At 40.1% G+C, this 23,353-nt stretch overlaps 1 protein-coding gene and 1 non-coding gene across 2 annotated transcripts in view; one reads left to right on the top strand and one right to left on the bottom strand.

Annotated features, from left to right (window-relative positions):
- The window catches only part of EXOC6B (exocyst complex component 6B), a 688,324-nt gene extending 680,822 nt beyond the window's left edge, over positions 1-7,502 (bottom strand). Inside the window, exon 1 of the mRNA XM_007453376.1 lies at positions 7,339-7,502. Within this exon, the coding sequence (XP_007453438.1) occupies positions 7,339-7,451 (113 nt within the window). The 5' untranslated portion in view covers positions 7,452-7,502. The remainder of the gene's footprint in view (positions 1-7,338) is intronic.
- A 2,762-nt stretch (positions 7,503-10,264) lies between these two features.
- On the top strand, positions 10,265-10,337 carry TRNAG-CCC (transfer RNA glycine (anticodon CCC)). Its single transcript has one exon. It is a non-coding gene; the product is annotated as a tRNA-Gly (tRNA).
- The last annotated feature ends 13,016 nt before the right edge of the window (positions 10,338-23,353 follow it).

Here is a 23,353-nt window from a genome sequence, read left to right as displayed (position 1 = left end):
CGGCCCACGGGCGCAGCCGCTCCGCGGCATGTGGGATCCTCCCGGACCGGGGCACAAACCCGTGTCCCCTGCATCGGCAGGCGGACTCTCAACCACTGCGCCACCAGGGAAGCCCTGGTCATATTTTTTTTTTTTTTTGGCGGTCCGCGGGCCTCTCACGGTTGTGGCCTCTCCCATTGCGGAGCACAGGCTCCGGACGCGCAGGCTCAGCGGCCACGGCCCACGGGCGCAGCCGCTCCGCGGCATGTGGGATCCTCCCGGACCGGGGCACAAACCCGTGTCCCCTGCATCGGCAGGCGGACTCTCAACCACTGCGCCACCAGGGAAGCCCTGGTCATATTTTTTAAGACAGTTAATCTACAAATCAGTTAATTAACCCCCAAATAATTAACAGTTCATGGTACAATTATTTTATTCTTCTATTCATTCAACAAATATTTATTGAGTACCAACCGTATGCCAGGCACTCTTTCAGGTTCCCAGGATACAGCATCAAACAAAAGAAACAAAATTCCTCCCCTCCTGGAATACACATTCTAATGGAGGAGACAATTAAAAATTATGTATGTCAGGCAATAGTAAGTGCCACGAAGAAAAATAAAATTCCTCCCCCTTTATTCTCTATTCTAATAAATGGCACCACCATTCACCCATTTACTTAGGCCAAGAGCCTTGGAATCATGCTTGATTCCTCTCTCTCTTTAACCCCTATAACTAATCCAATATTTTGGCTCTGCTTTCAAAATATATTCTAAATCCAACTACTTCTCATCATCTCCTCCCCAACATCTCACTGCATGCTACAACCATCTCTTAGTTCTTATTACTGCAAATATCCCTTGACTGGTTTTCCTGTTTCTTCTCTTACTCCAATCTTCACACAGCAGCCAGAATGTTCTTTGTTTAACTTAAGTTAGAGCATGTCACTTTCCTGCTCAAAACTCTCTTGTACCTTGCCATAACACTTAGAAATAAAATCAGTCTCTTTCTTAGTCTACACTATCTGGACCCTCACTAATTTCCTACCATCACCTCCCATTATGCTTCTCCTGAGTCTTCACACTGTGCCTGCTGTCTGGAAGGTACTTCCCCCAGAGAGCCATATATATGGCTTGCTCCTTCACTCTTTTCAAACCTTTGCCAGAATAACTTTTTCTAACCACCTAATCAAAAATAATACCCCATCATATGTAACACTAACAACTAAATAACACTATTATTTTATGTATCTATGTGTTTGTTTATTCTGTAAGTGCTCCACTAGAATGTAAGGTCCAAAAGGGCAGGGACATGTCTATTTTGTTCCCTGTTATACCCCAGAGCCTGGAAAAGTACCTGGCACATAGAAGTTGTTCCATAAGTATTTGTAGAATGAATGCATAAGTTAATTCATGAATGAAGCCACCAAAATAATATAGATATATTATATAACAATGTATAAAACTGTATATAATATGTTAACTGAGAAAGCAAGACAACATGATAATATTCTTCTAATGTAATAAAATGAATATGGAAAAAGCTTAAAAGAAATATACAAATATAAGATTGTGACAGGGTGGTAGGATTAAGTTTTTTGTTTTCTGTTTCTTCTTTTTACAAGTCATTACCTTACATTTATAAATTAAAATATAAAAATGTTATTTTTATAAGGGAGCTACTACTAAAAAATAAGCAATTAGCAATGGGAGATCATTTCTTTCCCCTCATTGACTGTCAAGGACGGAGTATATCAGTCACCTGAACTGCCTTTATAAAATTGTTTCCCATCTCCTCCTCCATTCTCCAGTCTATATCAAAGTAACCACTTCCAGGGTCTGATTATTGATGAATATTATATCCCTCAGCTGTATGAGTGGAAGGGAAAAAAAAAAAGTCAAGAACCACTCCGAACACTAAGTTTTGTAATTAACATAACTCCAAAAACAGAAATACCTAAGTCCACATAGCAAACTCAAGGGAGTTACTACTACCTAGCAGGTACAGTGAAGAACGCTTTATCTCCTTCTTTTTTTTTTTTTTTTGATACTGTTCCTGCAATGTAGGTGGTATAATCCCCATTTTAAAGATGAGAAAAATTTGCCTACTAGGGTGGTAAATTGCTTATAAAAACAATTAATTAATTGTTTAAAGAGGTCCATGCGGTGACCAATAATGAGAGAGTGTCATAAACCAAGGATTATGATTAACTGGTTTCTGTACAACTTAGGTAACGGGGGAGGGCAGAGGATGGAAAACAAAGCCATGTGGCCAAAGGCACAGAAGTAGTAAGTGGGGAAGCCAGTTCCCCATATTTAATTATCAAAGGACACTGAACAAAACAGCTTTTGAAAATATTCCCCATATTTCTTTTCTGTAAGAGGCAGCTTTACACACAACTTAATAAATAAGCAAGAGAGAAAATTGTTACCATACAATACCAAGAATACAGCTTTTTAACAACAAAATACATAAAGCAAAGGTCTAAAAGGAAATGCACCAAAACAACAGCAGCAGTGTTATAGGAGTGTAAATAATTCTTAATATAGCTTCCAAAATTTTTTAAATGTTGACATAATAGCTTTTTTAGTGTTTCAACAATGAGAAAGATCAAATAGATAAGATTCTATCATTAATACACCTTATGTTAATCTTAAAGCTGAGCAGTATAACACAAAACCATTCCATGAGGTAAGACAAGAATCAGTCCCTAAAGTAAAGTGCTTTACCAAGATCAAATATAGCAATTCCATCATTCTTATAACACAAGAACCTCAGAAATGGAAGGCAGCAACTAAGCTAAAAAAGAGAAAACCTTTACCTGAAAACATTAGAGCAAACTTCTTCCCAGGTGAGAGCACTCAACAAGGGAGGTCAAGCTAAACAACAAAGTCAAACAAACACAATGACAGGGTCTTGAAGGTTACATTTCTGCTACAAATAAGGAATATAAATTTAATGGTAAAAAGACCAAGATAAATCAACCAGAAATATATATCTGGGTTAGAAAAATGGCAATCAACAAATGATGCTAGAACTGCATATTAACATGTAAAAGAATGAAACTGAACACCCCCCCTTACACTACAGGCAAAAATTAACTCAAAATGGATGACAGACCTTAATGTAAAGATAAAATTATACAACTCAGGAAAAAAACAGGAGGAAATCTTCATAATCTCGGTTAAAGCAAAGGCTTCCTAGATACAACACCAAAAGCACAAGCAAAAAAATGAAAACTAGATATACTGGACTTACATCGAAATTTAACTTCTGTGCAACAAGAAAAATGAAAAAACAAAAGAATGGAAGAAAGTATTTGCAAATCCTATTCCTGGTAAGAGACTTATATCCAGAATATATAAAGAACTCTTACAACTCAATAATAAAAAGACAACTCAAGTAAAAACTGAGCAAAGGATCTCAATAGACATTGCTCCAAAAAAGATAAATAAATAATAAGCACATGGGCTTCCCTGGTGGCGCAGTGGTTGAGAGTCCGCCTGCCGGTGCAGGGGACACGGGATCGTGCCCCGGTCTGGGAGGATCCCACATGCCGCGGAGCGGCTGGGCCCGTGAGCCATGGCCACTGAGCCTGTGCGTCCGGAGCCTGTGCTCTGCAACGGGAGAGGCCACAACAGTGAGAGGCTGCATACCGCAAAAATAATAATAATAATAATAATAAGCACATGAAAACATTAACCATTAGGGAAATGCAAATCAAAACGACAGTGAGATGCAACTTTGTATCCACTAGGATGGCTAAAATAAAAAAGATACTAACAAGTGCTGACAAGGATATGGAGAAACTGGAACACTTACACATTGCTGGCAGGAATGCAAAATGGTACAGACATTTTGTTAAACAGTTTGGCAGTTCCTCAAAATGTTATATGATTCCATTTATACGAAGTGAACAGAATAGGCAAACCCATAAATAAAGTAGTGACTGCCTTGGGAAGGGGGACAGAATGAAGAGTGAGTGCTAATGGGTATGGGGTCTCTTTTGGGGGTGATGAAAATGTTCTAAAATTAGACTGTGGTGACTGTTACACAACTCTGTGAATACACTAAAAAAACACTGAATTGTATAGTTTAAATGGGTGAACTGTACGGGATATAAATTATATCCCAATAAAGCTACTGTTTTAAAGGCAATGTATTTCACTGTTAAATTTAAAAGTCTGTTTTAAAATCTTAAATAGCAATTAAAACTGAATGTTAATTGCTAGCACCCAGAGAGCAAAGTGAGGAAATGGCTTATTCTGAATAACTGATGTGAAAGAAGATGAGAGATATGTAAACGTGATTTGAAAAATGAAAATATGAAGCTATTGTTCATGAGTGATTTGTGATCACTATTTTAGTATTAGCACTACAAGGCAAGAATCAATATTATTTTAAAAACAAGACATGCCCTAACATCTTATGGGCCTCTTTCCCCATCTGCAAAATCAGGACTTGTAGTTAACAAAATAATTTTTGAGATGAAGACAGAGAAGAAAGAGATGGCTGCTTTCCCAAAAGAATTTGCTAGGCAACAGCCTCTATATGCATGGATAAGCTTGGGACTTTCAGAATTACAGTAAGTAAGGAAAGGCACTCCTTACGATACATGGGAATCAACTAACATTGCATTTACTGTTCAAGCTTAAATAAGGTTAGTTATATAATGAAAAAGTGAAGCCACTGTGGCTCCTCAAACAAAAAGGGATAAAACTGGAAGAATAATTTGGTACCACAAATTATTATTATCTAGTTCCTCTTCACTTACAAAACCTTTCTCAGGAACAGCTAAGAACCCGGTGCCTTAAAAATGCTACCTCAAAAAAGAAAACCCCCAAAAAAAAAAAAAAAAAAAAAAAAAAAAAAAAATGCTACCTCAGAAGAAATAGGAAAGACTATGAAGAGGGATAGAGTTTGAGATTTACAGTTAAGAGTAAAGTTAGGGAAGACAGCCTACTGCCTTTATCAAACCTGTTTAATAACTGTGATGGAAAACCAGGAGATAATGATGATCGAAGTGCACCCAGGGTAAAGCATGAGATGTGAAACATCAAGTCTGTGCATGCTGCTGCCTCTGAATGGAATAAGGAAGAAAGATGAGATCATCCCCTGTGAATATGGGAAGAACAAGCTAGACTAAAGACAAAGACAGTGGATATTACTTGTATTATAGGATGTTCTAGTGATTGAATCTTGGGTCCAATAGTAAGATTTAGGGTTATCCACCAAAGACCAGACGAGGCCAAAAATGAAAAGCCCCTAATAATGATAAAAGGGAGTCAGGAAAAGCAACTAAAAGTAGTAGGATAGTGCAGCGGTTTTCAAAACTTTTTTTTTTTTTTTTACCATGTCCCCTTAGGACAAAAGATCCCTAAGCCATCTACCCCAACAAAACCTGACTTTCCAGTGAAAAAAGAACTCAGTGATAACAATGAGGCAAATCTGCGGGAGAATGGGTAACATATTTTAAACATAATATGTATACTCTTCAGACAAGATAATGGAAAATTACAGGCCAAAATTCAGTTGAACAAATATGCATTACTATTCAGTGGACAGCTAACATAATAAATCACAACAAACTAAACTGATAACACTAAATTAAGTCATTTATCCAATAAACCAAGAACGACAGCAATTAAAAACCGCAACCAACTCAAGACAACATTGATAGTGTTCTGATGAAGAATCCTTCCTAAAAACTCTGGTAATCCCAACTGTTCCAGCAGGAGCTTTGCTTGGCTGCCAACTATATAGCTCAGCAGCCAAATTTCTTAGTAGAATACTGAAACAGCATCCTCAGTAATTCTAATAACATTTTGTTTCATGAAAACCAAATATTAATAACCATTAATAATGTACATAGAATACAAGTAGTCCTTAGTTTTTATAAAAGTAAAGATAATGAAATGAGGGTCATTCACCCCTAAGAACTCAAGAAAATGTGAAAAGAGAGGAGCAAGATGGTCATGATCATAATGCAGTAAGGGACAAAAAGCAAACTACTAAGGATGGTCATGTCCCATGTCCAGGGATGGCACTGGTAGAACTTGCTAACAATATGCCCTGGAGAAGCTGTGCGGGTGGAAATGAGGAGTCTAGTCTCCAGCCTGCCCCTCCTTCAAACACTTTCATGAGGCAACTCTCCCCATGAAAAAACAAGCAGTGAGTAATAACTTTTTTGAAGGGAGGAACAGCGACCCAAGACTGTACAAGGTGGGTATGATAATTCTCTCTGTTGGCTGTATGGAGATCAGAAGGTGCCACAGCAAGGACGAAGAAAAGCTAGTTCTAGGGCACTAATAAACTGAGGGGAAAGAAAAAGGTAGTTTGAAATTGCACTTGGTGAGTAATTAACATAAAGTACTGGTAGATGGTGATCCCCAACTGAGGCAGAAAAACAGAGATTAAGAACGCAGACTCTGGATCCAGAATGCGTGAGCAGGAATCACGACTCTCCTAATTTATTTTCTCTGTGACCTTGGGCAAGTCACTTAACCTCTCTGTACTTCATCTGTAAAATGAGGGCAATAATAGTACCTTCCTAATAGGGCTGTTGTGCGGTTTGAATAAGTTATACTTGTAAATCGCTTAATAAATGTCTTGCACTTTACATAGTAAGTGGTACCTAAGTTTTGTTAAGTTGAGGTGGGTGGCGGCTTGTTTTGACAACTCCAAATAAAATGGGGGTGTGTGGGCAAAGTAATGGTCACAGGGAACGGAGGGGAGATAACGTCTCTTCGGTGAGGAGTACCAGGAGGCTGCACATTTGGGGAGGTCGTCCTCCTGACAGGGCTCAGCGGGCACCCGCTCACAGGAGAGGTTGAAGGAAACTTCTCTCTTTCCAGGCCTTGGATTTTCAAGAACTCGATTCCGAGAAGTGGCTGTGATTCTGAGGCAAGAGTTTAATTTCCGAGCAAGATACCGTGGGGTGAATTTTGTTTTGCCTGAAGAGCAGGTCTTGGGTCTAGGGCAGGACGGGGTTTGAGTCGGAGACAGAAGAGTGATGTCCTCAGGGGGAAAGCTCTGCTAAAAGCCACCACCTGCCGGGCGCGCTCCCGCTGCCCGCGCCGGTCTAGCCTCGGAGGGAGAACGACGGCTGCCCCAGCCCCGAGGGAGGCAGGAGCCTACAGAGTAACGGGGCTGCCGGCGCCGACGGTCGGGAAGGGATCCCACGGCGGGACTGCGGAGGGGGACCCACCTCACCGAGGGTGGAGGGTCGCTCGCCTGGCTCTCCGAAGGGAGGGGCCGGCGCTGGCCCTGCGGGTGGCCGGCCCGGCGCCCAGCCCCGAGGAAGCCTGCCCCCGGATCCCGCCCGTGCCCGCCCATCTGTGGCCCCGGTACCCAGGGTACCTGAGCGTAGGCCCGATGCAGGCCGTGTCGGTGCTCTCGATCTCTCGGAGGATCCGCTCGTGCTCCGCCGCTGTCTCCAGGCTCTCCGCCTCCGCCATCTTACCCCGCTCCATAGACTGGGGGTGCCCGGCAGCGCGTGCCCTCCTTCAGCTCGGCTTACCTTTCGCTCGCTCGCGCTCTCTCTCTCTCTCTCTCTCTCCCTCTCTCTCGCTCTCTCTCGCTCTCTCTCTCTCTCTCTCCTCTCTCTCACCCCAGTCTCCAGAGCCTCCTGAGCCTCCTGCTACCCGCAGGACGACCCCTCCCTCACATGCGGCACGCCCCCTAGCGTCCCCACGTCCGCAGACGTTCCGCGCAATGCCCTCTGGGATTGTAGTTCTCTGGGAGATGGGGTTCCACACGTTATTCATTGAATCGGCAAACACGTGTTATAAGCTCCACTATAAGGCAGGAGCAGTTAACGACTTCATATGCAACGGAGATTAAGTCCGGCAATGGCACTAAACCTACAAATTCTTAAGACCCTTGCCTCAAAGTACAAAAGCCTCTATAGGCACGAATATTAAGAAAGGACTAACTAGGTTTCTGCGGACAGCGATCTTACAAGTTAACAGGGAGGAAAAGCTCGAAACTAAGAAATAAGGCATAATGTACCTGTAAGCCAGTTCAGAGAATCGAGCACAGCGATCACTTCTGGCTGCGAAGGATTCATTGAGAGACTAAGCCTGAACATTTTTTAAAGATGTGATTGGAAGGTGTGAGGAGCACCCAGAAAGCCAACAAAGACTTCATTTGCACTGGTGTGTAGAGAAGTAGTAGCAAGAGATGGGGCTGGAAAAGCATCTTGGAAAAGGAATACCAGGAAGAGAAATTTGTACTTTATTCTAATGGCTCCACTGGTCCAACAACCAACTGCATCAAAAGCACCTTGGATCCTTTTTTTTAATACAGACCAAAGGTCCTACATATAGACATTCTTATCCAGGCATCTGCATTTCATAAATTCACCAGATTAGAATTTTTAAATCACATTTATTGATCACTGCTTGAGTTTTAAAATATAACACAATGACTGGGAATCCACTGAAGGTTTTTAAGAAGAGTAGTGACACAAACCAAATCTTGACCTTAGGAAAATTAACCTAAAGCAAGTGTGCAAGGTGGACAGAAATAGAAAATTTGGAGACAGGAAAATGCTATAGAAAATGTTAAGACCTAAACCAGGGAAGTGGCAATGAGAATGAAAAAGAATGGACAAGTAGGAAAAGCATTGTAAAAGCAGAATTGGCATGATTTACTAGGTATGGGGAAGGACGATGTTTGGTATTACTCCAAGGTTTGGAGCAGAGTAGCCGGGAGAATGGTGCCATCAACAAAAAAAGGCATGTAAGAACCAAACTGGAAGTTGAGGCTAAATAATTTATGCCATGGATAATTATGCAATCATCAAGGAGAAAGAGAAAAGACTCTATATTCAGATATGAAACTGTCTTCAAATTGTAGGGTAGAGTGAAAAAAAATGCATGAAACAGTATATAGAGCATGTTTTCATTTAAAAAAAATATTCAAGCAACCTAAGTGTCCATCAGCAGATGAATGGATAAAGAAGACGTGGTATACACACACACACACACACACACACACACACACACACACACAATGGAATACTACTCAGCCATAAAAAAGAATGAAATGTTGCCATTAGCAACAGCATGGATGATGGACCTGAAGGGTATCATGCTAAGTGCAATAAGTCAGACAGAGAAAGACATATACTGTATGATATCACTTATATGTGGAATCTAAAAAAATAAAATAACTAGTGAATACAAGAGAAAAGAAACAGACTCACAGATATAGAGAACAAACTAGTGGTTACAAGTTGGGAGAGGGAAGTGGAGAGGGACAAGATGGTGGAGGGGATTAAGAGGTACAAACTACTATGTATAAAATGAATAAGATACAGCACAGGGAATATAACCAATATTTTATAATAACTATAAATGGGATATAACCTTTAAAAATTATGAATCACTTTGTTGTACACCTGAAACTTATATAATATTGTACATCAACTATACTTCAGGAAAAAGAGAAAAGGAGATAAACAACAAGGTCATACTGTATAGCACAGAGGACTATATTCAATATCCTATGATAAATCATAATGGAAAAGAATATTTTAAAAAAGAATGTAGGAGCTTCCCTGGTGCTGCAGTGGTTGGGAATCTGCCTGCCAATGCAGAGGACATGGGTTCAAGCCCTGGCCCGGGAGGATCCCACATGCCGCGGAGCAGCTGAGCCCGTGTGCCACAGCTACTGAGCCTCCACTCTAGAGCCCGCGAGCCACAACTGCTGAGCCCACGTGCCACAGCTACTGAAGCCTGCACACCTGGGGCCTGTGCTCCACAGCAGGAGAGGCCACAACAGTGAGAGGCCCGCACACCACAACGAAGAGTGGCCCCCACTCGCCGCAACTAGAGGAAGCCCATGCACAGCAACAAGTACCCAACACAGTCATAAATAAATAAATAAATAAATAATTTTTTTAAAAAAAGAATGTATATATGCTGTACAGCAGTAATTAACAGAACATTGTAAATCAACTATATTTAAAGGAAAAAATGCAAGTGGGATTGATTGTAGAATCTTTTTGTTTGGTTGAATAAAAAACTGAACAGATATATTTGTTGAAAAAAAAAAAGAAAAAAACCAAAAAGAATACTGTATCACATAATTGAAAGTAGCTAATTGACTAGATCTTAAAAATTCTCACCACAAGAAAAAAAAAAGTTCTGTAACTACGTATGGTGATGGATATTAACTACACTTATTTCACAACATATACAAATATCAAATCATTATGTTGTACACCAGAAATTACTAATGTTGTATGTCATTTATACCTCAATTAAAAAATCACGGGACTTCCCTGGTGGTCCAGAGGTTAAGACTCCACACTCCCAATGCAGGGGGCCCAGGTTCGATCCCTGGTCAGGGAACTAGATCCCGCATGCCTCAACTAAGAGCCTGCATGCTGCAACTAAAGATCCTGCATGCCACAACTAAAGATCCCACTCGCCACAACGAAGATGCCAAGTGCCACAACTAAGACCCAGGGCAGCCAAATAAATAAATAAATAAATAATTTTTTTTTAATCACAAAGAAAAAATTCATATATATGCCTAAATATACATAAAATACTACACAGATAGAATATTTCTGAAAAGATATCCAAGGAACTGTCAACAGTAGTGGCAGCCAGGAGAGAGATTGGGAGGAAGGGACCTGAAGTAGGAGGAAGATAATTTTTACTATGTATGCACTTTTGGAATTCTTTCCCTCATGTATGTACTGCTTTTTTAAAAAAATTGTAGTTATTAATTAAAAACACATTTTAAAAATAAACCAGTAGTGAGGATAATGGGCTACAAGTCCTGGTTTGCAAGGAACTGAGCAAGTGGCTAAACCTGTCTGTTTCTAGATAATCTCTGGCTGTCCTCACCTTGTTTCATTACTCATGCTTAAACAATTTCAGACAGACGTAGGAGAGGTAGGGAGAGTATGGAGCCTTCCATATTTTTAAAGACCTTTTGAAATATATGAGAGAAGATCCCTTCAATCACCAATTTTAGCATCGCACTCAGCAAAAAGCTTTTTGTATGTACATCACAGGAAGAAGATGAGTATGTAGACCAGAAATGTATAGTAGTGGTTAAACTACCTTCTGCCACTGTCAGCAGGGTTTTCTTTGTTTTTTTTTTAGCCCCCTCAGAGGCCAGAGATCTCACATGAGTTCTTACCAGCAAGGGTGTGTGAGTTTGGAGTGACTAGTGTAGGAAACTCCAATGAAGATGGCCTAACATGAATGCCCTCTAAATAGAACGTCAGGTCAGTGGGGAATGACCAGAAGAGTACTGGACTAAGAGTTGGGGCCCTTTAGTTCAGTTCCAGTTTAGTAGTTAAAATGCATTGGGCACTTTCTGGTGCCAAGCACAATACAGAAAGTAAGCACTTCATATTCACCATTAAGTCCTTACAACAATCCTTTGCTATAGATACTATATCCTTTGCTATAGATATTATATATCTCATTTTACACATAAGAAAACTGAGAGGTTAGGTAATACCTCAAGCCTCACGGTGTAAGTGATCACACTGATATTCAAACTCAAGTCAATCTCATTCCAAACTCTATTTCCTGACCATTCAACCATACTTTCCCACCCACCCCCTCCATTGCCACGCATTTATTGTGTGAACTTAAGCAAATCATTCTGCCTCTCTGCATCTGCTTCCACATTAGTATAATGGATTGTATCATTTCTCAGACCCCTTCCAAATCACTTTGAAGCCCTCTTCAAAGAACTACCTCTGGGCTTCCCTGGTGTCGCAGTGTTTGAGAGTCCGCCTGCCGATGCAGGGGACACGGGTTCGTGCCCTGGTCCGGGAAGATTCCACATGCCGCGGAGCGGCTAGACCTGTGAGCCATGGCCACTGAGCCTGCGCATCCGGAGCCTGTGCTCCGCAACTGGAGAGGCCACAAGAGTGAGAGGCCCGCGTACCGCAAAAACAAAAACAAAAACAAACAAACAAAAAAGAACTACCTCTTTCCCCTTATTCAGTGTAAATGAACCGATTTTTCGTCTCCTGCCTCAGAAGATTTACAGCCTCTCTATACTCTGCACTGCCACGTTTAAAGTGTTCTTCTGACCCCCTAACTTCTCAACCCTCCTGATGAAGTAGGGCACCAGGTTGAACTGTGGTCATGCTCCTCAGAAATTTAACCACTTGGCTCACAGATTCCCTATCCACCTCATTCTCTGCCATCATCCTGAAGCACTTCAACATCAACATGGATAACCCACCCAATACCTTGACTTCATGGATCCCAACTATGGCAACCATGTTCATGCCACATAGGCAATGCACTCACAGCCTCACTTTTTCCTTTACTTTCTATTAACATTGCTCTATCGGCAAGACTACAAGCTCTGAAATTCCTCTCTGTGCCCCCTTTCCATCCACCTCTTCCTCTGCCCAATTTCCATGGGGCCTACACATTACTCTAATCCTTGTCTTCATTCCTGATTTTTATAAAATCTGTTGGCATTTTCCCCTTCTATCCTGAATTTTCTTCTATTCAAGCTTCCAATTCAGAGAGATCTGAGTTTGATCCCTGGCTTCTCCATTAGTCAGCAGGTGAGTTTGAGTAAGTTATGTGGCTTCCGTAAGCTACAGTTTTTCTCAGGTATAAAATGGAGTTTATAATATCTACCTTAGGCATTTGTAAGTATTAAGAATACTTAATGTAAGGGGCCCAGCACAGGGCTTGGCAGAATAAATGTTAGAAGCTACTCACCACATGTTTCCATACTTCCATGAGCCACCACTTTGACTAAACCATTTCTAAATCTTTAGCTTCCTTTAACATCTTGATCTTCATCATACCAACACTGCCAATTCCTCCCCCTTCTACTGTCATGGGGACAAAAGGTTGTGACCATGGCAACTAGCACCACAGCACATTTGTTTTGCTCAGTATCATTTGGACCCTCAAGGCTGTTCAACCATCCTTTGACTTCTATTTCCGTTCACAGCACCCATTTATAATCCTTTCCTCTCTACTTAAAATCCTAGACCTGCTTCTATCCTTCTTGCTCTTAGAAAAGGCATTTGCTCCCACTTCACTGAAATGACCACCATTCATTATGAAAACTTCAACTTCCCTACTGTTCACCATCTTTTCATCCAACTCCTCCTCATCTCCTGTGTAAGAGAAATGGGGATCACTGTCACCTGCTGAAGTCAACTTCTCCTCTGGGAAAAGTTCCCACAACTATTTATCTTCCCTCTTACAGCTTCAGACGTTCCTTCTTTTCTTTACCTTGATCAGTATACATATGCTTGAGTCTTTCCAAATAAAAATCTCTCCTTTCAAACTGGATAACCAAATGCAGAAGAATGAAATTGGACCCTTATCTTACATCAGACACAAAAATTGACTCAAGATGGATTAAAGACCTAAAGGTAAGACTAGAAGCTGTAAAACTACTAGAAGAAAACACAGAGTAATTGGTTTTCGTAACAATTTTTTTTGGATGTGATGCCAAAAGTGCAAGCAAAACAAGCAAAAATAAACTAGTGGGACTACATCAAACTAAAAAGCCTCTGCCCAGAAAAAAAAAAAAAAAGCAGAACAAAAACAAAACTATCATTGCAATGAAAAGGTAACATACCAAATGGCAGAAAATATTTGCAAATCATATATCTGATAAGGAGTTAATATCCAAAATAAAGAACTCATACAACTCAATAACAAAACCAAACAAACAATAAAAAAAAAATTGAAAAACTGGCAGATCTGAATAGACATTTTTTCTTTTTTTTTCCAGTTTTATTGAGATATAATGGGCATACAACACTGTATAAGTTGAAGGTGTACAACACAAAGATTTAATTTACATTCATCATGAAATGATAAGATTAGTGAATATCCATCATACCATATAGATACAAAATTAAAGACATAAGAAAAAAAAACTTTTTTCTTATGATGAGAACTCTTGGATTTACTCTCAACAACTTTCATATATAACATACAGCAATGTTAATTACATTTATTATGTTTTACATTACATATCTTTTACTTGTTTATCTTATAACTGGAAGTTTGTACTATTTGACAACCTTCATCCAATTCCCCCTCCCCCTATCCATCCCCTGTTTCTGGTAACCACATATCTGATCCCCTTTAATATGAGTTTGTTTGGTTGGTTGGTTTTGAAGTATAATTGATTTACAACACTATGTTAGTTCCTGTTTAACAACATAGTAATTTGGTGTTTTTTATACTTTTCAAAATAATCACAACAGTAAGTCTAGTTGCACTATGTCATTATAAAAACATACTAAAATTATTGGCTATATTCCCCACACTGTACATTTTATACCTGTGACTCATTTATTTTGCAGCTGGAAGTTTGTACCTCTTAATCTCCCTCACCTATTTCTTTCCTCCCCCATACCCCTCCCCTCTGGTAGCAACATGTTTCTTCTCTGTATCTATAAGTCTGTTTCTGTTTTCTTATGTTTGTTCATCTGTTTTAATTTTCAGATTCCACATATAAGTAAAATCATACAGTATTTGTCTTTGTCTGACCTATGTCACTTAGCATAGTACTCTAGGTCCATCCATGTTGTCACAAATAGCAAGATTTCATTCTATTTTATTATATATATGTGTGTGTTTATTATATATATGTGTATGTCTTTTTTTATCACTCATATATATATATACATATATACCACATCTTCTTTATCCATTCATCCATTCATGGGCACATGGTTTTCTGCCACATCTTGGCTATTGTAAATACTGCTGCGATGAACACAGGCGTCCATATAACTTTTCTAATCACTGTTTTCGTTTTCTTCAGATCAATACCCAGGAGTGAAATTGCTATTTTTTGAGGAATCTCCATACTGTTTTGCACAGTGGCTGTACCAATTTACATTCCCACCAGAGTGTACAATGGTTCTCTTTTCTCCATATCATTGCCAACACATGTTATTTCTTGTCTTTTTGATAATAGCCATTCTGACAAGTGTGAAGTGATATTTCATTTGTGGTTTTGATTTGGATTTCCTTGATGACTAGTGATGTTCACCATTTTTTCATGTGCCTGTTGGCCATGTGCCATCTGTATGTCTTCTTTGGAAAAATGTCTCTTCAGATCCTCTGCACATTTTTTAGTCCAGTTGTTTGTTCTTTTGATGTTGACTTATATGAGTTTCTTGTATATTTTGGATATTAACCCCTTATTTAATATACCTTTTGCAAATATCTTCTCCCATTCAATAGGTGGCCTTTTGGTTTTTTTGATAGTTTTCTTTGCTATGCAAAAGCTTTTTAGTCCCACTTGTTTTTTTCTTTTTTGGCTTTTTGCTTTTGTTTTTTTTTTGGCTTTGATTCCCTTGCCTGAAGAGACATATCAAAAAAATATTAGAAAGCTGTCAAAGGGAGTACTGCCTATGTTTTTTCTTCTAGACGTTTTATGGTTTCAGGTCTTACATTTAAGTCTTTAATCCATTTTGAATTTATTTTTGTTCATGATATGAGAGAGTAGTCCAGTTTGATTCTTTTGCATGTAGCTGTCCAGTTTTCCCAAAACCATTTATTAAAGAGGATGTCATTTACCCATTGTATATTCTTTCATCCTCGATTATAGGTTAATTGCCCATATAACTTTGGGCTCATTTCTGGGCTCTCTATTCAGTTCCATTGATCTATGTGCTTGCTTTTGTGCCAGTACCATACGGTTTTGATGACTGCAGCTTTGTAGTATAGTTTAAAATCAGGGAGCATGATATCTCCAGCTTTGTTCTTCTTTCTCAAGATTGTTTTGGCTATTTGGGGTCCTTTGTGTTTCCATACAAATATTAGAATTATTTCTAGTTCTGTGAAAAATGCTGTTGGTATTTTGATAGGGATTGCATTGAATCTGTAGATTGCCTTGGGTAGTACAGTCATTTTAGCATTATTAAGTATTCCAATCCATGAACATGATATATCTTTTTATCAGCTTGTGTTGTCTTCAATTTCTTTCACCAGTGCCTTACAGTTTTTTGAGTGCAGGTCTTTTACTATCTTAGTTAGATTTATTCCTAGGTATTTTATTCATCTATTTTAGTGAAGCAATTGTAAAAGAGACTGCTTTCTTAATTTTCCTTTCCGATAGTTTGTTGTTAGTGTATAGAAACACAACAGATTTCTGTATATTAACTTTCTATCCTGCAACTTTACCAAATTCATAGATGAGCTCTAATAGTTTGTTGGTACTGTCTTTAGAATGTTCTATGTATAGTATCTGTCATCTGCAAACAGTGATTGCTTTGGCTAAGACTTCCAATACTATGTTGAATAGAAGTAGTGAGATGGGGCCTCCTAGTCTTGTTCCTGATCTTAGAGGAAATGCTTTCAACTTTTCACCATTGAGCATGATGTTAGCTGTGGGCTTATCATATACGGCCTTTATTATGTTGAGGTATGTTCCCTCTATACTCACTTTGTTGAGAGTTGTTTTCATAAATGCAAGTTGAATTTTGTCAAAAGCTTTTTCTGCACCTATTGACATGATACACGATTTTTATTTTCAAATAGTTAATGTGGTATATCACATTAACATTGCAGATATTAAACCATCCTTGCATCCCTGGGATAAATCCCACATGGTATGATCCTTTTAATGTATTGTTTAATTTGGTTTGCTAGTATTTTGCTGAGGATTTTTGAATGTATGTTCATCAGTGATATTGACCTGTAATTTTCTTTTTTTGTGATATCTTTGTCTGGTTCATTAACCTTTTCTATTTTTTTTTTAGTCTCTGTTTCTTTTATTTCTGCTCTGATCTTTATGGTTTCTTTCCTGCTACTAACATTAGGTTTTATTTGTTCTTCTCTTTCTAGTTCTTTTAGGTGTAAGGTTAGGTTATTTATCTGAAATTTTTCTTGTTTCCTTTGGTAGGCTTGTATCACTATAAACTTCCCCCTTAGAACTGCTTTTACTGCATCCCATAGATTTTGGAACATTGCATTTTCATTTTCATTTGTCTCCAGGTATTTTTTTATTTCCTATTTGATTTCCTCAGTGATTCATTGGTTGTAGCATAGTGTTTAGCCTCCACATCTTTGTGTTTTTCTTTAAATAAATTAATTTATTTATTTTTGGCTGTGCTGGGTCTTCATTGTTGTGTGCGAGCTTTCTCTAGTTGCGGCCAGCAAGGGCTACTCTTCATTGCAGTGCACAGCCTTCTCATTGCAGTGGCTTCTCCTGTTGCGGAGCACAGGCTCTAGGCATGTGGGCTTCAGTAGTTGTGGCACGCAGGCTCAGTAATTGTGGCTTGTGGGCTCTAGAGCGCAGGCTCAGTAGCTGTGGCACATGGGTTTAGTTGCTCTGCAGCATGTGGGATCTTCCCAGACCAGGGATCTAACCCATGTCCTCTGCATTGGCCAACAGATTCTTAGCCACTGCGCCACCAGAAAAGTCCCCTTTTTTTTCTTATGGTTGATTTCTAGTCTCATAGCTTTGTAGTCACAAAAGATGCTTGATATGATTTCAATTTTCTTAAATTTATTGAGACTTGTTTTGTGGCCCAGCATGTGATCTATCCTGGAGAATGTTCCATAGCACTTGAAAAGAATGTGTATTCTGCTGCTTTTGGATGGAATGTTCTATATATATCTACTAAGCAATATGGTCTAATATGTCATTTAAAGCCAGTGCTTCCTTACTGATTTTCTGTCTGGATTATCTGTCCATTTATGTAAGTGAGGTGTTAACATCCCTTACTATTATTGTATTATGGTCAATTTCTCCTTTTATGTTTCTTAATATATTTATATATTTAGGTGCTCCTATGTTTGGTGCATATATGTTTACAATTGTTACGTCTTCTTATTGAATTGATCCCTTGATTATTATGTAATGCCTTTATTTGTCTCTCATTATAGTCTTTGTGCTAAAGTCTATTTTGTCTGGTATAAGTATTGCTACCCCAGCTTTCTTTTGATTTCCATTTTCATGGAATACCTTTTTCCAGCAACTCACTTTCAGTCTGTGTGTGTCTTTAGATATGAAGTGAGTCTTTTGTAGGCAGCATATATATGGGTCTTGTTTTTATATCTCTTCAGCCACTCTATGTCTTCTGATTAGAGCATTTAATCCATTTACATTTGAAGTAATTATTGATAAGTATGTACTTATTGTCATTTTTTTCATTGTTTTGGGGTTGTTTTTGTAGCTCCTTTTTTGTTCCTTTTGTCTCCTCTGTTCTCTTCCCTGGTGATTTGATAACTATCTTTAGTGCTATGTTTGGATTCCTTTCTTTTATCTGTGTGTGTATCCATTTTTTTTAAATTTATTTATTTTATTTTTGGCTGCATTGGGTCTTCATTGCTGCACGTGGGCTTTCTCCAGTTGCGGCGAGTGGGCTACTCTTTGTTGTGGTGCACAGGCTTCTCATTGCGGTGGCTTCTCTTTGTTGTGGAGCACGAGCTCTAGGCACCTGGACTTCAGTAGTTGTGGCTCGCAGGCTTTGTTGCTCCGTGGCATGTGGGATCTTCCCAGACCAGGGCCCGAACCCGTGTCCCCTGCATTGGCAGGCGGATTCCCAGCCACTGAGCCACCAGAGAAGCTCTGTATATCTATTATAGATTTTTAGTTTGTGGTTACCATGAGGTTTATACATAGCTATCTTCCTATCTATTTATCTATATCTATATCCATATCTATTTATCTATCTACATGATTATTTTAAGTTATTGATCTCTTAACTTCAAATACATTTTAGCAACCTTTAATTTTTACTCCCCGCCATGTTTATTGTCTTTGACACTGTATTTTACATTTTTTGTTTTGTATATCCCTTAACTACTTATTGCAGGTGTAAATGATTTTACTACTTTTGTCTTTTAAGCTACCTACTAGCTTTATACATGGTTGACTTACTACCTTTACTGTGTATTTGCCTTTACAATGAGATTTTACCTTTCATACTTTTCATTTTTCTAGCTGGTGCCTTTTCTTTTTTGTTTAGAGAAGTCCCTTTAACATTTCTGGTAAGTCTGGTTTGGTGGTGCTGAACTCTTTTAGTTTTTGCTCATCTGTAAAACTTTTTATCTTTCCATTGAATCTGAATGGAATTCTTGCCAGGTAGAGAATTCTTGATTATAGATTTTTCCCTTTCATCGTTTTAAATATATCATACTACTCCCTTCTGACATGCAGAATTTCTGCTGAAAATTTAACCTATAGCCTTATGGGAGTTCCCTAGTACATAACTTGTTTTTCCCTTGCTGCTTTTCTCTCTCTTTACCTTTCATTTTTGCCGTGTTAATTACAATATGTCTTGGTTGGTCCTCTTTGGGTTGATTCTTTTGGGACTCTCTGTACTTTCTGGACCTGGATGTCTGTCTCCTTTCACAGGTTAGGGAATTTTTCAGCTATTATATCTTCAGATATGTTCTCTGTCCCTTTCTCTCTCTCTTCCCCTTCTAGGACCCTGCAATGTGAATGTTAGTAAACTTGATGTTGTCTCAGAGGTCTCTTAAACTGTCTTCATTTCTTTTTATTCTTTATCTTTTTTCCATTCAGCTTCAGTGATCTCTGTGACTCTTGTCTTTCAGCTCACTGATCTGTTTGTATTATCTAATCTACTGTTGATTCTTTCTAGTTGATTCTTTTATCATTTCAGTTATTGTATTCTTCATCTCTGTTTGTTTCTTCTTTATGTTTTCTAACTCTTTGTTTAAAACGTTTAACTTCTCAATCTGTTCATCCAATCTTCTCCCAAGTCCTTTGAACATCTTCATGATCATTACCTTGAACTTCTTATCAGGTAGATTACATATCTCCACTTCACTTAGTTCTTCTTCTGGGTTTTTTTTTCTTGTTCCTTCATTTGGAACATATTCCTCTGTTGCCTCATTTTGCCTAATTTGCTGTTTTCACTCTATATATGTGGTAAGTTGGTTATGTTTCCCAACTTTGGAGCAGTAGTCTTTTGTAGGAAATGTCCTGTGTGTCCCAGCAGTGCACTCTCCTCTGGTCACCAGAGCTATATGCTCTAGGGGTGACCCCTATTTGAGCTGTGTTGTTTCTGTTGTGGTAGGCTGACTACTATGAGTGGTCTGGTAGGTGTGGTTAGTTCCCAGTCCAGCTGGTTGCCAAACCTTGCATCATGCTGAAGCTGGTGGCCACTGGTAGGCAGTGCTGGGTCATAAGGCTGCTGGCTGAAGGGCCCCAGGTGTCCCAGCCCTGGTGCTGGCGGCCCACTGATAGGAAGAGCTGGGTCCTGGAGTGGGTAGTTGCATGACTGGTGGTCCCAGATCTAGTGTCAGCATGCTGGTGGGCACAGCTGGTTCCTGTCATGGTTGGCTGTGAGGTCTGGTATTTCCCAAATCTGATGTTGGCCAGCTGAGTGGTCCAAAGTGTCTCAGAGCTGGTTTCAGCAGGCTGGTGGGCAGGGCTTAGGATGGGGGGAGGTCCCAGGGCTGGTGTTGGCCTGCTGGTAGGCACGGCCAGGGACAAGGACATGTGGAGGCTCCAGCCAGCTCACTGGTGGGTAGATCTATGTTTCCAGGTCTCTGGCTGCAGTTCCCTAGAAATCTCAGATCCCGCTGGTGGGCAGGGCCAATTCCTAACAGGTCTGGCTGTGGGGTCTAGTGTGTCCCAAAGCTGGTGTCAGCCCCACTGGTGGGTGGGTGGGACTGGATCCTGGGGCAGCTGGCTGAGGGACCCAAAATGTCCCAGAGCTGGCATTGGCCTGCTGGTGTGCAGAGCTAGGGCCCAGGGGTCCTGGGGCTTGTGCCTGCACACTGGTGGGTGAGCCTAAGGTCCAGGGGTCCTGAGGCTGGTGGGTGAGGCTGGTCCTGGGGCTAGTGCTGGCCCATTGGTTTGTGGAAATGGGTCCCAGGGTCTCTGGCTACAGGACCCTGGGGGTTCTGGGGCTAGTGCAAGCACACTGTTGTGTGGGGACAGATCCTGGGACCTCTGGTGGACAGGGCCCAGTCCTGGGGTGGTGGTCAGCTCAGGGAAACTTAAGGCAGCAGGCCTGCTAGTGGATGGGGCTGTGTCTCCTGCCTGCTAGTTACTTGGTCTGAGGCATCCCAGTACTGGTGGTGACAGGTTGGTGGGCGGGGCTGGGCCCTTGGAGAGTCCAAAAATGGCACTTGCCAGCACCAGTGTCCACATGATAGAATGAGCTCCCCAAATCGGCTGCCACCAATGTCTATGTCCCCAAGAGTGAGCTCCAGTTGCCTCCTACTTCTCCAGGAGGTTCTCTAAGATCAGCAGGTGGGTTTGCCCAGGTTTCTTTCAAATTACTGCTTTGGCCTGGGTCCTAGAGCATGTGAGATTTTGTGTGCACCCTTTAGGAATGGAGTCTCTGTTTCCTTCAGTTGTATGGCTCTCTGAAAACTAAGCCCCACTGGCCTCCAAAGCCAAACTCTCTGGGTATTTGTCTTCCTAGAGCAGGTCCCCTGTGCTGGAGAGCCCAGTGTGGGGCCTGGACCCCTCACTCCTTGGGGAGAACCTCTGCAATTGTAAGTATCCTCCCATTTTGGGGTCACCCACCCAGGAGTATGAGTCTTAAGTAGATCATAACTCTGCCCCTACTACCCATCTCATTGTGGTTCCTTCTTTGTATCTTTTGTTGTAGAATATCTTTTCTGCTGGTCTTCCAGTTTCTCTCATCAATAGTTGCTCTATAAATAGTTGTAATTTTGGTGTGCTCATCTGGGAGGAGGTGAGCTCAGGGTCTTTCTACTCTGTCATATTGGCCAGTCCACTCTGAATAGACATTTTTTTCAAAGAAGACAGTCAAATGGCCAAGAGATACATGAAAAGGTGCTCAACATCACTAATCATCAGGAAAATGCAAATCAAAACCACAATGAGATATAATTTCACACTGCTAGAATTTCTATCATTAAAAAGACAATGGGGGCTTCCCTCGTGGCGCAGTAGTTGAGAGTCTGCCTGCCAATGCAGAGGACGCAGGTTTGTGCCCCGGTCCGGGAGGGTCCCACGTGCTGCAGAGTGGCTGGGCCCGTGAGCCGTGGCCGCTGGGCCTGCGCATCCGGAGCCTGTGCTCCGCAACACGAGAGGCCACAGCAGTGAGAGGCCCGCATACCGCAAAAAAAAAAGACAATGGATAACAAGTGTTGGCAAGGATGTAGCAAAAAGGGAATATTTGTGCACTTTAAGTTTGTATGGAAATTGGTATGACCTTTGAGGAAAACAGTATAGAGGTTCCTCAAAAAATTAAAAATAGAACTACCATATGATACAGCAATCCCACTTTTGTGTATTTATCCAAGGGAAATAAAAAGAGGATCTCAAAGAGATATTTACACTCCCATGTTCTTTGCAGCATTGTTCAAAATAGCCAAGACATGGAAACTGCAACCTAAGTGTCTGGAAATAGATGAATGGATAAAGAAGATATATATCTATATATTATTATATATATACCTATATCTATATCTATCAATATATATATATGTGTGTGTATATATATATATATATATATATATATATATAAAATTCAGCCATGAGAAAGAAAGAACTGCCACTTGCAGCAACATGGATAAAACTTGAGGGCATTATGCTAAGTGAAATAAGTCAGACAGAGAAAGACAAATACTATATGATATCACTTATATGTAGAATCTAAAAAGCCAAATTCATAGAAATTCATAGAAACAGAGATGGGATGGGAGATGGGGAAAATGAGGAGATGTTGGTGAAAGGGTACAAAGTTCCTGTTTGAGAATAAGATGAATAAGTTCTGAGTATGTACAGCATTGTGATTATAATTAATAATATAATATAGTAGGGAAGAGCAAATCTGACTCAACACTAGACCTGTTCTTTTTATTTTAACCTTACTTTAATCTTTGTCCTTTGTCATCTGTATTTAGTCTTGTTGGCTCTGTATCTTTTGCAAAAGAATGCTGCCTATAGCTTGCAATATACAGGATAGCCTATTCTCAAGGCTATGACCTTTAAAAGTATTACACTTTTAGATTAAAAAGTGCAGAACAGAGAATAACATTCATTTTGTTGGAGGTTTACAGGAACATCGTGACCTGACCATGACCTGACCTACATGAACAGCTACAAGAACAAGGATTTCTGCACCAAGAAGTTTGCAACAACCAACCACACCCCCTCCCATCCCCTTTCTTATATTAAAAAAGCTTAAATTCTGACTGGGGGAAGATGGTTCTTTGAGACATTAGTCTGCCATCTTCTCAGTCTGCTGGCTTTTCCGAATAAAGTCGTTATTCCTTGTTCCAACACCTTGTCTCCCAATGTATCAGCCTGTCATGTGACCAGCAGAAAGAGCTTGGATTTGATAACAATAGCTCTATATTGTATACTTGAAAGTTGCTAAGAGAGTAAATTTTAAATGTTTTCATGGCAAAAAAGAAATGGTAATTATGTGCCATGA

This window comes from Lipotes vexillifer, unplaced genomic scaffold (genome assembly GCF_000442215.2).
Source record: "Lipotes vexillifer unplaced genomic scaffold, Lipotes_vexillifer_v1.1 scaffold253, whole genome shotgun sequence".
Classification (NCBI taxonomy): Eukaryota; Metazoa; Chordata; class Mammalia; order Artiodactyla; family Lipotidae; genus Lipotes; species Lipotes vexillifer.
Note: the sequence above shows the minus strand (reverse complement) of the source record. Positions and strands in the feature narration are given on the sequence as shown.